Source organism: Aristolochia californica, unplaced genomic scaffold (assembly GCF_029961685.1).
Source record: "Aristolochia californica isolate CCGP_79_NKW_82.1479 unplaced genomic scaffold, dmAriCali1.0.hap1 SCAF_1, whole genome shotgun sequence".
NCBI lineage: Eukaryota > Viridiplantae > Streptophyta > Magnoliopsida > Piperales > Aristolochiaceae > Aristolochia > Aristolochia californica.
The window spans coordinates 3643786-3663940 of NW_027181770.1; the positions used below are offsets into that span (position 1 = coordinate 3643786).

General features: G+C 40.1%; 1 protein-coding gene and 1 pseudogene across 1 annotated transcript; both read left to right on the forward strand.

Annotated features, from left to right (window-relative positions):
• The first annotated feature begins 721 nt into the window (after positions 1 to 721).
• LOC137959585 (uncharacterized) lies at positions 722 to 17347 on the forward strand. Its single transcript, XM_068806948.1, has 3 exons — positions 722 to 935; positions 16672 to 16804; positions 16898 to 17347. The coding sequence occupies exons 1-3, from the start codon at positions 778 to 780 to the stop codon at positions 16952 to 16954; spliced, it is 348 nt and encodes a 115-aa protein (XP_068663049.1). The 5' UTR covers positions 722 to 777; the 3' UTR covers positions 16955 to 17347.
• On the forward strand, positions 8588 to 10749 carry LOC137954775 (probable E3 ubiquitin-protein ligase HIP1; annotated as a pseudogene).
• Positions 17348 to 20155: the final 2808 nt, after the last annotated feature.

Below are 20155 nucleotides of genomic sequence, written 5' to 3' on the forward strand. Positions count from 1 at the left end.
TATTGCTCTGCAGCTCAGTTGATTTATACACTCCTTTTGATATTCTCTCTTCCTAACGGTGCATAAAGGCGCCGGTGGCTAAAATATCTTTACGTTCCGCTTCTTCTTTTTTATTTTTTTTAATTCCATTCCATCTTTATGTTTTGCTGAAGGGCAATGAGAAATGCAGAATACTGTCAATATCTGTAGGTGCGGATGTTTTTAATTATGAACTTGGTTTTTAATTATGAACTCTTTCCCCTAAGCAACAATTGAAAGGAACCGCCTAACGTGAGAAGTTGTTGGCAAGCTCAGAACCCTCTAAATGGAATCGACATTAACTTGATCGACTCTTGAACCATATCTGTATAAAACTGAAACCATCTCACCAGTCTGTTATCTTCCCATATCCAATTTAGCATGTTCATATCAATATGAGATCACAATCTGGGCCAGTTTATATATTACCAGACCTGTTCATTAATACAGAAACAGATTATCAGACTCATGCTAAGATGGGTTTTTATGAATTTCATGGAATAACGTAAGGATGTTATCTAAACAAGCTTAATCCTGTTGACCATGCATTTTCCCAAAAAATTCTATCCCAGAAAGTTCTATTTATGCCTTAAACAATTCAATATTTCATTTTTTATTTAACAATTAAGAATATGAAGGTATTTAATTAATACAAGGTCCAAGTATTTCTTTCTTCAACTACCCTCTATTTATGCAACTCTGGTCTTGCGCTTGCTCTGGCTCTGAACTTTGCATCACTGGGGAAGTGTGAAGCTTTTCATGGTTTCTTTTAGATGGATTATTCAACTCCACAAGGACGTCCCAAGAGCTGCACGTTTCTACTCAGAGGGTCTGGATTTCAGCGTCAATACCTGTACCTTGAGATGGGCTGAACTTCAATCTGGTCCTCTGAAACTTGGCCTCATGCAATCAAACAAGTAGGTCACTCTCTTCTTCTTCGTTCTCTTTCATTTTCTACATTGGTTGTCCTTCAAGGGAAGTATTACGGAAACCTCGTTGCGTTAATGTCGATGTGATACGATGATTTTGTGGGCAAAATGCCATGGAAGTTTCTAGGTTGATTAAATGATCTCTATTTCATGAACTGCAAGTTAGTTAACACCCATTCGAACGAGATCAGAATCGAATGGAATCTTTAACTAGTTGAAAGATTGATTTTTTATTCTGTTAATGAGAACCGAGATATTACCAACGGTCGCGTGGGCAAGTGCATAAGAAAAATCGATCACTCGAACAACCCAAACTAATGTTCTTGCCTGTTATGAACCCTTTTAAGAACATTTAATGTACAGGGCTTGATATCAGCTTAAGTAAAATACACGCCTACACGCTCAACCCAAAATTATGTGGATGCGTGCATACTGTATTCTGGCAGACTGGAGGATCTTGATGGATTATGGAAAGATGAACGTGAACCCATGTTCTGAAGGCCTAAAAATTTGTCCATTAGAAATATGGTGGATGGTTCTTTTCTGTGGTTGAAGTTTTTAACATGGAAACTGTGTTTATGTTTGTTTTTTTCTGTAGAAAAGACAGAGGTCTTATTAGTTATTAGCAACCATGGTACCAGGATTATACTTGGATTCTTCTTTGCTCCTTCAAGGTGTCCACAGATTTTTTTCTGAAAGAGCGAGGTCAGTTGCCAATCAGCAATAATGCTTAACTCTGGTGGGTTTGTATTTGTGGATTGTCCACTTTGCATGTTCACTGAAGCATTTATTTTTTGGTAAAGATCTACTGTTTTTTTTTTTTTTTGAAAAGGATGTGTATATATATATATATATATATATATATATAAACAAGAGAATTACAGAAATTACAAAGAGGAGAGCATGCCCCTGACAACCATGGATTGTAGGGTAGCTCCGTTTTTAGCAAGCGCATCGGCTGCCGAATTTGTGGATCTCGGAATGTGAGACCAAATACAAGATAATAAAGAACAACTTTTAATAATCTCCCAAAAAATGTCCCAATGATGCCATGGGGAAAGGGATGCACGTTTGCACCAACCAATGACCACCTTCGAATCCCCTTCGATATGGAGAGGGCCGGAGCACTTATCTTGAAAAACTTGAAGCCCATTGAGGAGGCCGTGAAGCTCTGCCGAGGTAGAGTTTGAGATACCTAGAGGGCCGGCATATGAATAAAGCTAGTTACCTAGGTGATCTGAGATAATCCCGCCGAACCCTGAGAGTCCAGGGTTACCAAAAGAAGAACCATCAAAGTTCAACTTAAGGTAACCAAATCAGGAGGGGTCCATTTCTGCATAATCCGGGCATTTGTCTTCAAGTGCAGCCTAACCAAATTAAACCAGTTATCACGGACAGGAGTTCCCACAAATGAGGAGAAAGACTTCTTTGTTAGGAGCCAGGAGGAAATATGCCCAACCACTCGATCCGCCACCCGATCTGCAGATTCGATTTTTCCTTCAAACTTTCTGCGATCGCGCTCATTCCATAAACTCCACGGTATAAAGCTAGCACAAGCCGATATCATCACCTTGCCGAGATCAGGAAGGGACATACCAAGTAGAGATTTACTGAATGACATCAAATCGGTCGCCATACAGAATTGAATCTCCATCCTGTTGAGAATGGATGTCCACACCTTCCAAGAGAAGATGCATAGAAGCAAAATGTGACTAGTGGACTCAGCTTCGGTATTGCAGAGAGGGCATAAGGGATCTACTAAGGGGTGACCTCTTCTTCTAAGCACGTCAGCCGAGAGAATCTTGCCGAGGCAAGCACTCCACATAAAGAATTTAATCTTTGGAGGAGCAGAAAGACGCCAAACAAAGGAGATCGCGTAATGCTGTTGAGAAGTATTCCAACCATTGATGAAACTGAAGGAAAATGATACTGAGAAGATGCCTTTTTTCTCTAGCCACCAAACGAGCTTATCTGCCACCAAAGGACGAATTTTTATAGTAGATACTGAATCCATCAATCGGCTGGCTTCTAAAGCCTCGGAATCCGAGAATCCTCTTCTAGGATGGAGGTTCATACCACCCTCCTTGAAAGCATCGACAACTGATATATTCCTATGAGTGGATATGAGAAACAAACTTCTGAAGGCAATCTGTAGTGGCTCCTGCCCCAACCATAAATCATCCCAAAATTTGAGAGACCTACCATTTCCAACATAGAATCTGCAGGCAGTTGAAAATTTTGGCACAAGTAGGTATAGCTTTCTCCAAATTGGAGATAGACCTCTCCGATTTCCCCCTGATATCCACCAATGAGTCATACCTCCAAGCTTGGCGATAACCATTTCCTTCCAGAGGTTTGAGGATTGAGTATTGATTTTCCATAGCCTTTTAAGGAGAAGAGCTTGGTTAATTTCTTTGGTTTTCCGAATCCCCAGGCCGCCCAAATTTTTTGGCAGACAAACTTCATCCCATTTGACCAAGTGATATTTAAAGGTAGCACTCGATCCTCACCATAAGAATCTTCTTTTCAGATTATCTATTGTCTTACATATGGATGCAGGACATGGCATAAATGATAGAGAATAATTCAGGATACCTGCAATGCAAGATTTGAGAAGTGTGAGCCTCCTTGCCTTACTAAGCAACCTCCATTTCCAAGTTGCCAACCTGGATTCAATCCTCTCAACCACCGGAGTCCAAAACCTTTTTCCGATGCGGCCGTTGAATAATGGCAGACCAAGATATGTGGACGGTAGATTGCTAGTTGAACAACCGAACAAACTAGCCATTTCTGCAAGAAGCTCAGGACTAACGTTAAACCCCATTAGAGAGGTCTTTTCCCAATTGACTTTCTGGCCAGATGCTATCTCGAAAAGACCCAAAATCGCTTTAATCTTCCTTGCTCCCTCAATGTTTCCAATCCCAAATATGATAGTATCATCTGCATATTGGAGGATAGTAATATTAAATGCTTGTTGAGGGCTGATTGGAGGAAGTCTTCCAAGGCTAACTACAGAATAAAACATAGAAGAGAGGAATTCCCCGATCATGTTGAAAAGGAGGGGGGAAAGCGGGTTGCCTTGTCTAATACCTCTGGACCCTTTGAAAAATCCATAGACTGTGCCATTTAAAAGAAGAGAATATGTGGCCGATCCCACACAACTCCTGATCCAAAATCTCCATCTGTCACCAAAACCCATCCGACCCATGATCTCGTCAAGGAGAATCCAATTAACTCTATCAAACGCCTTATCTAAATCAAGTTTCAACACAATTCTGGGCTCCTCATTTCTCTGGAAGTGGTCAATAAGCTCATGTGCGGCCATAATGGAGTCTAGAATCTCTCTTCCTTTAAGGAAAGCACCTTGCCCTCTGTGTATGACGGTAGGAAGGCAAGCTTTTAGGCAATAAGCCAGAATTCTAGCAATGACTTTGTAGGGGCTAGAGACGAGACTGATTGGTCGGAAATCCTCCGGCCTCTCGACATTAACCTTCTTCGAGACCAATGCAATAAAAGACGCACCGATACTGCGGAGGGTGACCCCATTTCTGAAAAAATCGTGAATAATTTTTGAGATGTCCTCCTTGAGAAGGGTGAAAATCTCTTAAGAAAATCACCATTGAAACCATCAGGGCCTGGTGCTCTATCACATTCCATGCCTAGGACAGCACGCTCAATTTCCACGGCCGAGAAAGGAAGCTCTAATAAAGATGCAGCAGCTGGAGATAACTGAGAGAATCTGATGTGCTGTAATTTGGGCCTATTGTAGGATTCTTCCGAGTATAGATCTGTAAAATACTTCAACAATACATTAGTGATATCAGTCCGACACGACGTTACCTCATTATTAATACATAATGAGGTAATTTGATTGGACATACGTTTAGCCGAAGCCATAGCATGGAAGAATTTAGAATTGGCATCTCCTTCCTTCAACCATTTAAATCTAGCTTATTGCTTCCATCAGATTTTCTCTTGATGAAGGATAGAATTGAGTTTAGAGTTGAGAGAGACTCGGGAGGAATATTCCTCCGAAGTCAAGTACCTGTGCTCCTCCGCAAGGTCCAAATCTGCTATCTGAGCAAGAAGGGAGGTTTTTTTAGCAGCCAACGTGGCACGGTGACAGGTGGCCCACTCTACTGTTCCCTATACCTTTTGAAATTAGCATGGACAAGCAATTGAAGCGACCATGTTTCAAGTGATTTGTGCTTCATCTCTGATGGATTCTTGTCTCTAATGTATGATTAGCTTTCTTTCTAGAAGTATTAGATGGTGATTTCTTAACTTTTGTCAGTTCGTGTCTTGTTGTCATCACTGAGTGCTTTGTTGAGAATGCGTTCTTGTCTCTAATGTATGATTAACTTTCTTGCTAGTAGTATTAGATGGTGATTTCTTAACTATGCATTTGTATATTATTGATGATGAAAATAGTCACAGGTTCAAACAACTTCCCTCAATCCTCTTTAAATTATTACAGATTAGTAAACATTTGGCTCGGTCACTAGAGCCAGGATTTTGTAAGTTGTCAGCAGATCTATGTTACACAAATGTGAATTTGCAGCTGCATATAACTTTCATACTTAGATGAAGCATCTTTTTCCTTTTTCCTTTTTTCCTTTTGAGAACTTTCTTTGATGGGAGTCTGTTAGAGTCCTAGTGAGTCATGTTATACGCTATTGACCAGATTGCACGTATTAAAGCAATCTTATCAGTTTATGAATTATGATCTGGTCAACGTGTTAACTGGTCAAATTCTTCATTCTTTGGTATCAACATTGATTCGAACATTTAAATGGTATGACATCTTTGTTGGGTTGCGAATTAGCTTCCTTTCCCTCCACATACTGAGGGTTGCCTTTGTTTATTGGAAGGCCAATCAAAGCTCTTTGGAATCCAATTTCAGAGAGATTTGAAAAAAGAATGTCAAATTGGCATGGAAATCTCCTTTCTCTGGCTGGTAGAGCAACCTTAATTAAAAATTAAATTTGTTTTATCTGGTTTGCCAAATCATTGTCTATTTTCTTAACCATGTCCAATTGCAATTGCAATCTGCGTTAAAGCCATTTAAAGGATATTTTTATGGGGTTGTAATTCATCCAATTTCAAATACCGCTTAGTTAATTGGAATATGGTCTGTAAGCCTAAAGCGATTGGAGAGTTAGGAATAAAAAAGTGTCAAAAGTATGAATATGGCTCTCTTGACTAAATGGCTATGGAAATTTTAGTATCTAGAGAAAAATTATCATGAAGAAATATAGGTACAATCAAAAAATTGCCTTCCCCCCATTCATGCTCCCTTTTATACATCCAGCCTTGGGAGATATATATGTCAATTAAGAGTATACTTTGACAGTGGATTCACCATTCATGCAAGAGAAGGTGCATCTACTCTCTTTTGGCTAGATATGTGGGTGGGAGAAACTAATTTTGCCCCTGCTTTCCAGATCTTTTTTATATTAGCTAGGACCCAAATGTTTTAGTAGTAAACTCCTATAAAAGAAATCATGGTCATCTTGATTGGGATTTAAATTTCAATATAGCTTCTTATCCATTAATCACTTTAAAAAGAATTTATATTTGTGGATCTGGAGATGATTTTATGATTTGGAGGCGTGATCCATCTAGATGTTATACTGTGAGTTCTTAGTAAAAATTTATTTGTGGATTTGATCTTCAGCAAAAACATGTTACTGCTCTCTCTTGGCAATTTCCTATTCTACCAAAGGTTTCTCATTTCCTTTGGTGTGCTATAAGAGGAAAGATTTTAACTATTGACCTGCTAAGAAGAAGAGGAAATATGATTGAAGATCAAAATTGCAAATTTCGTGGAAATGAGAGAATACTGACCATTTGTTTTTGTTTTGCTCATTTTGTAGACAAGTTTGGAATGCTTTTACAGTAAAATTTGGTCTACGTCTGTGTTTTCCTTCTTCGTTTTCTGTAATGCTTGAACAATCATCTTCGGTTCCTTGGGAAAAAAAATTGAAAAGAATTTTTTGAAATTTTGAATGCTGCAATCTCTTTGAATCTTTGGAAAGAGCGCAATAGTGAACACTTGAAAACAAACAAAGAGCCATTTGTGGTGTCATTGAGGAGGTCAAGCCTTGTATTCTGTTTTGGGCCAGCATATTCCATGAAACATCCCACTTGCCTAACTCCCTCTTCTGGAATAATCGGAAAAGAATAATCTCTTTCTCCTCTAGTTTAGTTTCCAACCTCATTCCTTGGTCTCCTCCTCTTCTCTTAAGCTTAATTTTGATGGTAGCTCTCGTGGCAGTGCGGGTTTGGCTGGTGGAGATGGTGCTATTAGAGACTCATCAAATAATATCCAACTTGTTTTTACTACTACTAATGGCTTGTGTGAATCTACAATGACAGAACTAAGATCCCTTCCTCAAGGTCTTCAATTATACTAAGCCAATTTCTTTGTGCCCTTTGTTGTAGAGGGAGATTGTTTGGTTGTAATTAGTTGGGATTTGGGCGTGGGGGGGGGGACTTTGCAAGAATATTTTAATGTGTTTTTCTGGAATATTTGACTTGTTCAGCTCCATGTTATCTCTTGGTGTTACACTCCAAGAAGTGCTAATGGGCTGGCTGACTCTTTGACCAAGGAGAATGCTTCTAGGCAACATTTTGTTGTTAGCAATACCTTTCCTATTTGATTTTGTGAAAGGAATAGTCCTACATGGATTAGTGAGTACAAAGATCGTGAGTTTATTAGTTGGGAAAAAAGGTTTCATAAGTTGGCTAATTATTTTGGGATGGGGCCTTGGACCCAACTTAACATAGTATCAGAGCAGGTGCTCATATGTGAGCCTATACCTAAAAACTATCTACTTGTAGAGCCACAAAGGAGGTCCTCCACCTAAAACTATCCACTTGTAGAGCCACAAAAGAAGGCCTACACCTAAAACTGCCTACTTCTAAATTATCCACTTGTAGAGCTACAAAAAGATGGTCTACACGTGAGGGGGGAGTGTTAAGGAATAGTCCCACATGGAGTAGTGAGTACAAAGATCTTGAGTTTATTAGCTGGAAAAGAGATTTCTTAAGTTGGCTAGTCATTTTGGGATGCCCTGCCCCATCTGTGTCAGTCCTCTTGAGAGAAAAATGGAAACCTACTGGCCAAGGGGGGTAGAGAGTGACCCGACGCAGACAAATAAATATGCCTCTTAAAGAGAAGCATGAATCTTTTTATTAGGTAGAAGTAGAGAGAGAGAGAGAGAGAGAGAGAGAGAGAGAGAGAGAGAAGGGCGGAGATTTTGGTATGTGAGAGAGATGAGATACCTCGTTTAAAGGTTTCCTTCGGGGCCTCAAGAGTGGGAAGCTGAGATACCAACAAGCGGTCGAGCGCCACGGTTAGAGAGAGAAAGGGAGCACTTCTCTTTCTTCGCTTTCTTTCCTTTCTTTATAGACTTCACGTTTACAAGGACTGCTACACAAGATGATCATAGTCTCTGTAGGTGCCTTGCCTGCAAAAGTTAAGGTTGGACCTTGAGAAATGGTGAACTTACAAGCATCTCTGGCTTGTCTGTTCCACAAATTTACCAATCAGATGATTTCAGATCTGTAGCTGTGGTCTTTCTTATGACATATACTTCCTTCTATACATTTCAATAAGGACAAGACACGCAACAGAAATGCATAGTCAGAGGAGTACTGTCCAATCCTTACCTGAGACATCTGAGTTTGATCATGGATCTAGCTCTAATAGCTCTGGTGTGGATCAATCTCATTATTGGAACAATGTGCTTAATCCTGTGGACTCATGTAACTTGCCAGATTTTCTATTGCCCCCTGCTGACACAAGTGCTGCATACACGAGTTCAATTGGTCAGAGTAGTGGTAGCTTGCCAAGCTGGAATGTCGGAGGCCCCACCTCTAGTGATCAGATAAGGCCTCATTCCAGCCATGAAGAAGCCAAAGTGGAGCAATCATGGCCTGATCCATTCACCAGTCATCCAGGACCTAGTTTGGGCTTAGAAAAAAGAAGATTCAAACCAAGCAGTGTTCTTTCTTTGGAAAATGTCAATATAAACCTTAATAGCAATCAAGTCACTGGAGGATCATGGTTTTCGCAAGGTTCTACTTCTAGTGATTTGCTTCAAAATGCGAACCTCAATGCAGGATTTGTTGGAAATGCCCAGGACATGGGGGCCCATCCTTGTAAGGCAGGTGGATCTGAAGCTGAGCAGATGCTGCATTCCACTACTGCCGTTGATCCATGTGCATCTGCATCTGGAATTACTGTTGACTACCTTGCAGAAGCTGGGGAATCTAGGCAAGCTGGTTCCTTGGATTATCAATGTTTATCCTGCAAGCGGAAGGCAGTCTTCTTTAGGTGCAAGCCCAAGTTTCCTCCAAAGAGCTGAGTGTAGTGCATGGCATCCTGTCTCTGCTCGACATAATACTGGAAGCAGCTTAAGTATATCCAGTGGTCCTGTGGAGCTGAGCTCTTGTGCGAATCCTCGTGAAGAGTTGCTGAACCAAAGATTGGGCGGTGGTACTAGGACTCTTGTGACTGCTGACAACTATCCTGCTTTTACTGTGGGTGAAAGTTCACAGAGAAATTTTCGTATGAGAATCAACCCTGGGCTGCTACAAGATCCTACTGCTCCTAATAGTTTGGGTTGCAGGTGGTAATGTCAATCCAAGGCGAGCTCCTGTTTGGTCATCACATCAGACTTCCAGAGTTCCTCCATTTGATCACTTGGTGGAACCGAGAGCTGCAGGGACAGCAGCGACCAGTACCAGTGCCTCTTCAGCCCCACATCTTCCTACTTATCCAACAAGCTTGAACCCTTACTCTTTGCATGGTGCCAGCAGTTCAAGAGTTGGTTCTGCATCAAGTTCTCCTGTCATTTCAGGAGAGAGAGCAGCAACTTTTAGAGAAGAGGTGAACTCTAGGACTATTCCTAGAAGTATCTCAGAGCATCCAATGTTTGTGCCTGTAACTGATGTTAGATCTCTCTCATATGGGAATATGAATGCTCCTGCAAATGTTGCATCATCATCTCGAGCTAGCTCAAGTGCTGGTGGAATACCCCCAGTTTCTGGTGTCACATGGATAGCTCATCACAGTCCCCCACCACATCATCCACGTAGGCTCTCTGAGATTGTGAGGCGGTCTTTGTTTCCTGTAAGTGACTCTGGAGCTCAGAGTAGTAGTTTTCCTCCTGTTGGTCCACCAGGTCCAACCTCACCAGAGATGTTGCTGTCATCAGGGTCCTCTCACCATGGAGGTAATCAGCACTCATATCTCAGGTCATCGTTGTGGATGGACAGGCAAGGTGATGGTGTTCTAGGGGTTCCCCTGTCGCTTCAGACTCTTGCTGCTGTCCCTGAAGGAAGAAGTAGACTGGCAACTGAGATACGTAATGTGTTGGATCTTGTGCGTCGGGGAGAAAGCATAAGATTTGAGGATGTTGTGATCCTTGACCAGTCTGTATTTTATGGAGTTGCTGACTTGCATGATCGTCACAGAGACATGCGGCTTGATGTAGATAATATGTCTTACGAGGAATTGCTGGCATTGGAAGAATGCATAGGAAATGTGAACACTGGATTGAGTGAGGAGACTGTTCTGAAATGCCTGAAGCAGTGGATATATGCATTAGTCACAGCAGGAGAGACTCAAGACGTTGAACCTTGCTGTATTTGTCAAGAAGAATATGTTGGAGGAGTGCAGCTTGGCACATTGGACTGTGGGCGTGACTTTCACACTGCCTGCATAAGGCAATGGCTAATGCTCAAGAATCTCTGTCCCATTTGCAAAACAACAGCCGTAGTTCAATCGCATTGAAGGCCTCTTAAGTCATTTTGTTCAATGTTCTTCTTTATTGAACCCAATACTCGTGGCGAATCATATTTAGTTGGGAACATGGTATCAGAACAGGTACTCATATGTGGGCTTGCACCTAAAACTATCTACTTGTAGAGCCACAAAAAAAGAGGGCCTACACCTAAACTATCCACTTGTAGAGCCACAAAAGAGGGCGTACACCTAAACTGCCTACTTTTAAATTATCCACTTGTAGAGCCACAAAAGAGGGTCTACACGTGAGGGGGAATGTGAAAGGAATAGTCCCACATGGATTAGTGAGTACAAAGATCGTGAGTTTATTAGTTGGGAAAGAGGTTTCCTAAGTTGGTTAGTTATTTTGGGATGGGCCTTGGACCCAACTTAACAGATTTTATTTCTGGTTTTACTTAGTTTTTGCTTCTTGTTAGCTCCCTCTTCTTTGGATGTGATTTCTCCTTTTCTTGAGCTTCCTTATTGATATCTTTGTTCTCATTGTCTCCAAAAACAAAAAAAGTCATGTTATACATGTGTACATACATGAAAGAGTCTCACAACTAAGAATTATTGTGGTGGATTTTTACATAAGTCTCATGAAATGAAGTCTTACAAAAAGGTGTTTCAGTTCTATATGTTCTCAGTAATAGTTGTTTAGTTTGTATTAGGAGTTCTATTCTAAGTGTAAATGAGACATGGATAGTTCAATTTTACTCTAATTCTATGTATTCTCTCCGTTGTATATAGAGTATCAATTACTATGATTACAACCAATCAATGAATTATTTTCTCTCCTAAAATTTCAACATGGTATCAGAGCAAGGTCTATGAGTTGACTTGGTCAACCCACAAAGACGATTGTTCTCTATTCCCTAATCTCATCCCTATGTAATTCTAATGTTCATTTTTTTTATTTAATTTTGTTTGTTTATCTCTTTAAATCTTTGCTTTCTGCCATAGAAGAATGCGTGTTTAAAATTTGGTCGAGATTTCTTCCTATTTTTCGCCACAAACTCCAGATTCAATAAGCCTTTAAACAATCACACTCTCAATCTGAGACTTTGATCCATAAATTTATCTTTTTTGCCATAAGCCATATCGAATCTGTTCCCCGTATGATTAAGCTACCGGTCACTATTGATCATCTATTTCCATAATCTCTCTTTTTCTACTCCTTATCGTCCACCTGTCTTAAACTCAGTGCACTCCCTTTCTGTCTTGAGGAATCCTTGGACAATCGAAAGCCAAGGGTCAGGCACTGGGTTGGAATTATTTATTCGTCGTGGCATTGTCTACTGATCCCTCAAATGGAGAGATTGCTATCAGGCCACAACACAAAGGGCCGCCATTCAATTTCCTCACATATGGGAAAGATGATCATTGCCAAACTGAATCAACGAAACAAAGGGTTGTTTGACGGCCCAAAGACTTCTGACACCTCGTCAATGACTGGATGTGCAGCAGGAATCACCAAGATTGTAAGTGAGAGTCACCTACAGCTGCATGGCCAATGATTACTATGATTTCGAAGGTTGGATTGAAAGAAAAAGCTTCTTGTGTATCAACAGAAGTATCAACATTCTCCCCCTACTGGAAATGGATATGGTGATTCTGTCTCTAAGGACACAGCTTCTTCATACCTTCGTTTCTATATGTTTCAATTCAGAGGAAGAAGAGGTATGTTTCCGCCTTTCAACAACTCATCTCAGACAGCATTGCGCTAGGTGGCTGGTGTTCTCTCTACATAATTTCCGACTTTTGTTTTGATAAATTCGTATAAAGCTCTTTGCAAAAAAAATTCCACAAAGGCAGAGATGATGTGGAAAAGCTCTCTTCTTTCTTCATGACTAAGAAGCAGAGTGCAATTCCACCATGATTTTTTATTTCCTAATTCTATTAGGACTGTACTTCGCCATGATAGCTGCTGAAGTATTGCCAGTTTTGGACAGCAGCCAGTAAAATCTTTGATAGCCTTGTCTCGTTTAAGTATCGCCAGATCATGTAGAAACTCAATTAGGATTTTAGTTGCCGTTAGTTTCATCTTTATCTGTTCAACCTGTTCTAGCAGCTGAAAACATATTGTTTGCTTCATGCTATAATTAGGAACCTTTCACTATGCAAGTTTCCGGCCGCAAGTTTCTTGTTAAGTCTCCATGCTTCCTCTACCAGTAAATCATCAGCAATTTACTATCTTTCTCACCTGGAGTAGTCTTGGTATGTCTTGGAATCATTACCTTGGAATAAGATGGAAATATGGTGATTTTGGACAAAGAAACACCACCATATTGTTCGCAAATATTTCATACATTAGCTTATCAGCTACCAATTCGAGCCTAGAAATTTGGCAAATCATTGCTGCCAGGCTTGTTTGATGGTGGATTTCATTGGCTGATTTTTGGTGAACTTGATAATTGTCTGTCCTTACTCCTAGTTTGATCTCTAAGTTTCAAATTGATTCTTTGACTAGACTAATAAAATTTGTGGTAATTTGGTAGTCAATTTTATTGGTTAGTTTCTAGTGAAATTTCTTGTCAGTTTTTTATTAGCCGAATGACGTGGTCAAATCTTTTTTATCCTCTTAGGTGTTGAACTGGTCAATTTCTCTCTTGAGTAATGAGCCAGTTTTTACGTAGTAAAGGCTGTTAAAGCTCTAGTACTTCTTCAATTTGTCTTTTTTTTTTTTTTTTTGTATCACTTTGAAGCAATGCTTATATAGACCCACAATCTGCAAAGAACAGGAATACACTCAAAGTCTAGCGTGAGTCAAGTCTTTTTATTCACCCAAGTGGTGTATTTTTTTTTTTCAGAGTAAGCTAAAAAACTGAATAGTCTCTTTTCAATGCCCTAAAATTGGGTTTTCCGCTTTTGTAATAAGTGAAGTTTTTTTTTAAGACTTGGACCATTGTAACTGGTATATGGAGGCTAAGAGTGATATTCTATTCTCTCATATTTGCTTTGCCCAAGTTGTGTCTCTATGTGCATTTGATACCCAGCTTGAGGAGGAGAAGTAGAATAAGTATAAAGAAAAAGGTATTTGGTGGTACTTGATATAGCCTAATATGAATAATTCCATCAGTTGTGATAAAAAACATTTGTGTGACTAGCAACGAAGAACATCCAAATAAGGGGGAGAATAAAAGACCAAGAATTTTTTCTTTGTTAGCTAAAGTTAGTGACTATTACTTGTAGGGCAGTGTGAAATAATTAATATGGCGGAATCTTATGTAAATCTCATGGTTAAAAGGTCTCAATGACGAATCTGAAGCCAAAGTGCAAGCTCAAAATCAGAAGACTGCAGAAGCCACAAAATTTTGAAGTTGTTGAACCCATATGAAGACCAATTCTTTCAAGTCCAAATTTGTATTTTATTTTTTATGCTTATGGGGATTGCAAGACAAATTTTGGGACAAGTTGAAGCTATATGTTCCAGTTTAAGGGGGAGCGTTGGAAGATATAATTAGGTTTTACCTATTTTATTAAAAAGTATTTTCCCTTGGAACTAGATTCTTAGGGACCTGCAGAGACATGGATATAATTTTGATAATTATTTACATATCCAACAATAGTTACATGATGGATTACCATTAAGACAGAGCTTAGAAGCTAAATGTCAGCTTCACATGGATTCGCAAGATATGGATGGCAAAAACCATCCTAAAAGTCATTGTTATCAAACAGGACATAGTCATTGATCTGTGACCTGGATGAGTTGGCGTGTAACTGTTTCTTGACCTCTTTTGGCCTGTTTGAATTGCTACCTTCATTGAATTTGGTTGCAGTAGTTGGCTCAGAATAGGAAACTTTACCTTGTTGACATGTACTTTTTATCTCAAGATAGTATCTTACGGAGCTGTCATCTTTTCCCGTGGTTACTCATTTAATATTTAAATAATATTGGAGATCAAGTGATCACTATCTGAATTCCATCCGGGCTGTTAATATGTCATTTTTTATTGTTAAAAATCATTAAAAAATAAATATTGGTGGGCTTAATTCTGGAGTTGGAACTGCCTGGATCTTTTATTTGAAGACAAGTTTGGCTTTCTGTATTCCTTGCTTCTTTGCTTTTTAAGTTTGTGAAGCAATTGTTCTATTGAAAAGAGGTCTGGTTATTTATGGGAATCAATGGCCATTGGCTTAATAGTATCATCTGATTTCGTATTCATCAATGTGCCTCAACGGGATCATGAGATCTTTTTTGTATGGAGTCTATGTGCTCCTCCTAAGATTAAATTCTTCATGTGGAGTGTTTGTCACGACAAGATTCTCTCGGCAGACATGCTTAGAAGAAGAGGTCACCCTTCAATAGTCCCCCTATGTCCTTTTTGCAATATTGAAACTGAGTCCACAAGTCACATTCTGCTTCAATGCACATTCTCATGGAAGGTGTGGACATCCATCCGTAGCATGTTGTGGATTCAATTCTGTATGGCGGCCGATTTGCTCTCATTCAGTAAGTTGCTCCATGGTTCATCCCTTCCTGGCCTCGGAAAGGTGATGCTCTCTGCCTGTGCTAGTTTCATACCGTGGGGTCTATGGAATGAGCGCAATCGTAGGAGGTTCGAAGGTTCGTGTGGTGGACCGAGTGGTGAGACATATTTCTTCTTGGCTCCTGACGAAGAAGTCATTCTCCTCATTTGTGGGTACCCCTATCCATGAAAACTGGTTTAATTTGGCTAGGAAGCATTCGGGGACAAAGGTCAGGATTATGCAGGAATGGATCCCTCCGGAACCTAATTACCTTAAGTTGAACTTTGACGACTCTTCTCTTGGTAATCCCGGCTCTCTGGATTCGGCGGGGTTATCTCGGATCATTCAAGCAACCATCTCTTCTCATATGCCGGCCCTTTAGGAATCATCGACTCGATGTCTGCGGAGCTTCATGGCCTTCTCAACGGGCTCCTCGTTTTCAGAGACAAGTGCACTGGTCCACTCCATATTAAAGGGGACTCGAAGGTAGTCATTGGATGGTGCGAGCGTGCATCCCCTCCCCCGTGGCGCCATTGAGACACTTTTTGGGAGATTATTGAAATTTTTTCAGTTTTATCTTGTATTTGGTCTCACATTCTGAGATCTGCAAATTCGGCAACCGATGCGCTTGCTAAGCACAGAGCTACCCTACAATCGCTGGTTGTAAGGGATACGCTCCCTTTTCTGTAATTTCTCTTGTTAAATACATCTTTTTCAAAAAAAAAAAAAAGGCAATTGACTTAATGTTACACTTATCTAGATCTACTAGGTGTAAACATCCAAATATGATAGATTTTCATATACTTGTAGTTCCATACTTATATAATTCCATCACTTGCTGTGCTATTACCTATTCCACTGTGGTGCAAGAGCTTGTGATGGACTCCTTGTCTCGGTTCAATCATAGCTTGCATACACTTGCATAATGGTCTTCTACAATGAAGCAGTTGTAATGTACTAACCCTTGAGGAGATTGTATCTTCATAGTTATCAAATATGATGTGCAATAGGTAGGGGTGGCATCGAGCCGAGCCGAGCCCGAACCTGCCTATGTTCGAGCCGAGTCTGATTTAAATATTTTAAACTCGAGCTCGAGCCGAGCACTATCCTATTGCTCGGTTAGAAGCCACCCCATGCAATAGGATAGTGCTCTTACAATATTTCTTTAAGTAGATTCCTGGGCAATACATTCTTTGGAGAGCTTGGAGGACCACTTTGGGTCCCTTTAGCCTTCTCCACCGTTAAAGATAAACGCTGATTCCCTTGATTCATCAAATGTCATGTGGTCGACTCTTGTTAATCAAAGGTGATCATGTCAAGTTTAATTGCAATCGACTTTATTTGCTTTCTTGCCATGAACAGGTCTACCAATATTCATACTACACATGAAGCTTCAATTTCTGAACCTGAATCTGAATATTGAACTGATTAGCACTTAATATCTTTGTGCTCTTATAGTGATGGAGCTGTGCAGAAGGGCTACTCCTCTCTCCTTTCCTTTCAAGTTCCTGACATAAACAGCACAGTAACAAAACTAATTGCATTAGGAGCTGAGATTGATGGATCAATCAAATATGAAATTCATGGAAAGGTATTGATAAAGTATTATTGTCTATCCTGGGATCCTAGCCAACAATAAACCTTCTTTATGCTTGGTAAACAAATGTCTTGGTTGAATTTACAGGTTGCGGCAATGCGATGTCTTGATGGGCATGTTGTAGGACTCTATGAGCCAGCTTGACTGCAACAACACAAAACGAGCTCAGCATATGAAGCACACCTGAAATTTACTGGCAATAGATAGCGCTGCGAAGCAATCAGATGGGATTTCTGCAAGGAAGTCTCATTAGACTTATCTATCCAACCACTGGAGCAGTTCTCATAGTAGTACCTTGATGGGAAAAAAAGGTTCTTCTTTACAGTTCGAGAGGCATATTCTCTTGGAGTGACAGCAATCACAGCCCAGGGCTCCAATTTGACTGCAAATAATTCTTAACTATGTCACTGTACCTGAAATTTAGGATCACTTTTTGTGAAAACGAACTCTCTAATTTCTCCTGGAACTCAAGCAGAAGTTTCTACTTCAATTCAACTGAGGACACTGATATGGACACTAAAATTAGGTGGAAGAAGAGGTTTGAAGCAAATTTTCTGCACCCAAATTAGTATTTTTGTCATAGGTAAATTTGCCAGTTTGAAATTTTACTCCATCCTATTTACAAGAACAAAATCATTTCACTTTTGCACACTAAAATATTTAGACAATGCTTATAAAGTGGAAGAAATAAAATTGAAGTCCCTGTGTGAATGCAATAACTACATTTCAAAAGGTTAATTTGAACCTTGAGAGAGCAATTTGGAGAGACATTTTCTTCTTTATAAAAGTCTTAATGTTTGCAACAATGTGCCGTTGATGTCGTTATCTCCATTAAAAACTGGGAAGTAATTTGAAAACCCTTTCAACGGTACAAATGCAATTTATACATATAAATGGGTTCCTCATCAAGGTCTATGGCCAGATCGAAGGCAACAATAATTCAATTTCCTTTTCAAAACCCGTCTGTATCTTGCATTTCGTGTTACAGTCATGGTGTCAGACTCGGCAAGACCAACCCACATTTATCAAGACTCACCCCTTCAGTTTGGAGCGAGTCCCCTCTAACCCATCCTGAGTCCAATCAAGAGATGGGATTTAGCTGACCCCATTTGGCCAACTCGAGGTGGTTGGATCTCGTTCCCAGATAGGAAAATCCTGGTTACCTCCACTGCTACTATAATTTCTAATAAAATGTTAAATTATAACAAATAATTAAAGAAAAACGTCAAATATAGGAAATTAACCTTCTACGTTCAGAACAATATCTTCTAAATTACAAATCATTTAAAATTCAATTCTGTTGTTATCATTTCTAGGCATTAAGATATGTAAATATATCGACTATGAGATCAAAACCTTGGATCATCTACGCAGAGACAATCAATAGGAGATAAATTGGAAGAATCAACAGTTAAGAATGCTAGGCAACAACCTTTAAATGGTTTCAAAGTTGCTCCTGTAAATGACCACAATTATGGGTCTGCATTTCTTTCCCATAGAAGATTGTTTTCATAATCACTCGAAGGAAATACAGAAAGCGATTAACAGTGAAATCTAAAAAATATTGTTTCTCTGTCGTCCCTGCAGATCTTCTACTGGCCAAGTCATACAAAGCAATCTCCCACAGCAACAAAAGATCCAGGACAGGGAACTTTGTTTCCCTTCAACCCATCAGAAGGAGAGAAAAAGTCGATCACAGATGGTGGGAGCTCCAGATGGAACAGGAGCACACGGCCCCAACGAATAAAGAGATGTCCTGCTTTTTCTTCCCACAAAGTAAAAGAAACTCTGCACAAAAACTTCCATGAGAAGAAACGCAGCTTTTGCGCATCCCATGTCAGTTGGGCTCACTTCACCGGTGACAAGATCAAACACGAGAAAACCTAGCCTTCTCTATCTCTCACTTCCTGCTCCAGAGACGAGCTTCATCCGTTCAATCATGGGTGGCGAAAGAAAAGAGTTTTGCTGCAGAGAAAGCGAAAAAGAGGTTACTATCAGTGAGAGAAAAAAGAGAGCTCCCACCTGATCAGGCATAGTTGCCGAGCTCTTGATAAAAATGCAAAAAGAAGACAAGACTCCTCGTAGAAGGAATACAGGTGGGTCAGAGGATGGGTAAGTACTGTTGTCACAGAGATTCGCTTGGGGAAAGGAGAAGCACAAAGCAAATGAGGCACTTGGCTTTCGCCAGCATCAAGGAGGGAAACACAAGAATGCCCCGCGCTTAGGGTTCCATGCAAATGGGTTCCCAACTGTGACTGCATCCTCTCCCTCTTCCCAATGGAGAGAGTACTGGGTGATGAGAAAAACAGTTGTTCATGATTTGCTTTGCTTTGTGCTGAGTTAGCATATGATTTCCTATCGTTAACTTGATACATGGAACAACTACATGAGAAGAACAATATAATATAAAAAAGAGAAACAAAGCCCATTCGAGGAGATGTGATCACATGTCTGCAGCTGAGAGACGCCATGAAAGCACCATGCAAACACTTAAATGTAAGATCCTGTTCTTTACATTCGAGGAGAGGAAAGCGACGAGGCCAGGAACAAATGAAAGGAAGACGTCATCAGATACCTTCAAGAAATTACCAGAGAACTCCATTAGCAGTTTCGACATAAACAAATGAGGAACACACATAACCAAGCTGTTAACACCAGAAAAAAAAAAGAGAAGTAAGCATTTCCCAAGGTAACTTTCGGGATCTTGCACACTCAGTTGCAAATGAGCGCAGAAGCACTCCAAAGTGAAATCAAGCCCATCGAGGGGGCCAGCACCTGCTCCTCCCACCAGCAAAGGCGAATCAAAGCTGCAGAAAATGAGGTACAAACATTACTGTGTGAAATTAAAGAGAACAGGAACTAAGGATGTTAAGACTAATCACAAGAAGACGAAGATCTCTGAAACGAGAAACTGGAGACTTGTCTTTGTCGTCGTGTTTATGTGAAGAAACCATGGACCTCACAGTAGGTATCAGAATTCTCCAAGAACAGTGAGATTCTTGTAAACCCAACGACTTGACAAGACATTATCAGAACTGGGAAAATTGTTCAAAAGAAGGGAAGGAAAAAGAGTGCAGCGGGTCGCAAGCATCAACCACGAACAGAGAGATCATACAAAATGATAAATAATTCAGAAAAAAATCTATCCTACCACCTTTTTAAGTGCATGTTAGACCTGGAAGTTCTGGCAACATCGGTAAGTACAGATTCACGGTGATCCACCCAAATCAACAAAACGAAGACTTTTCTATCTTCAAAAGCAAACAGTTCCACCAGATCTTCCGCTTTACCATAGAAGAAGATCAAACGATTCAACGAAGCAAAAACACTTAACCTACCTATTCT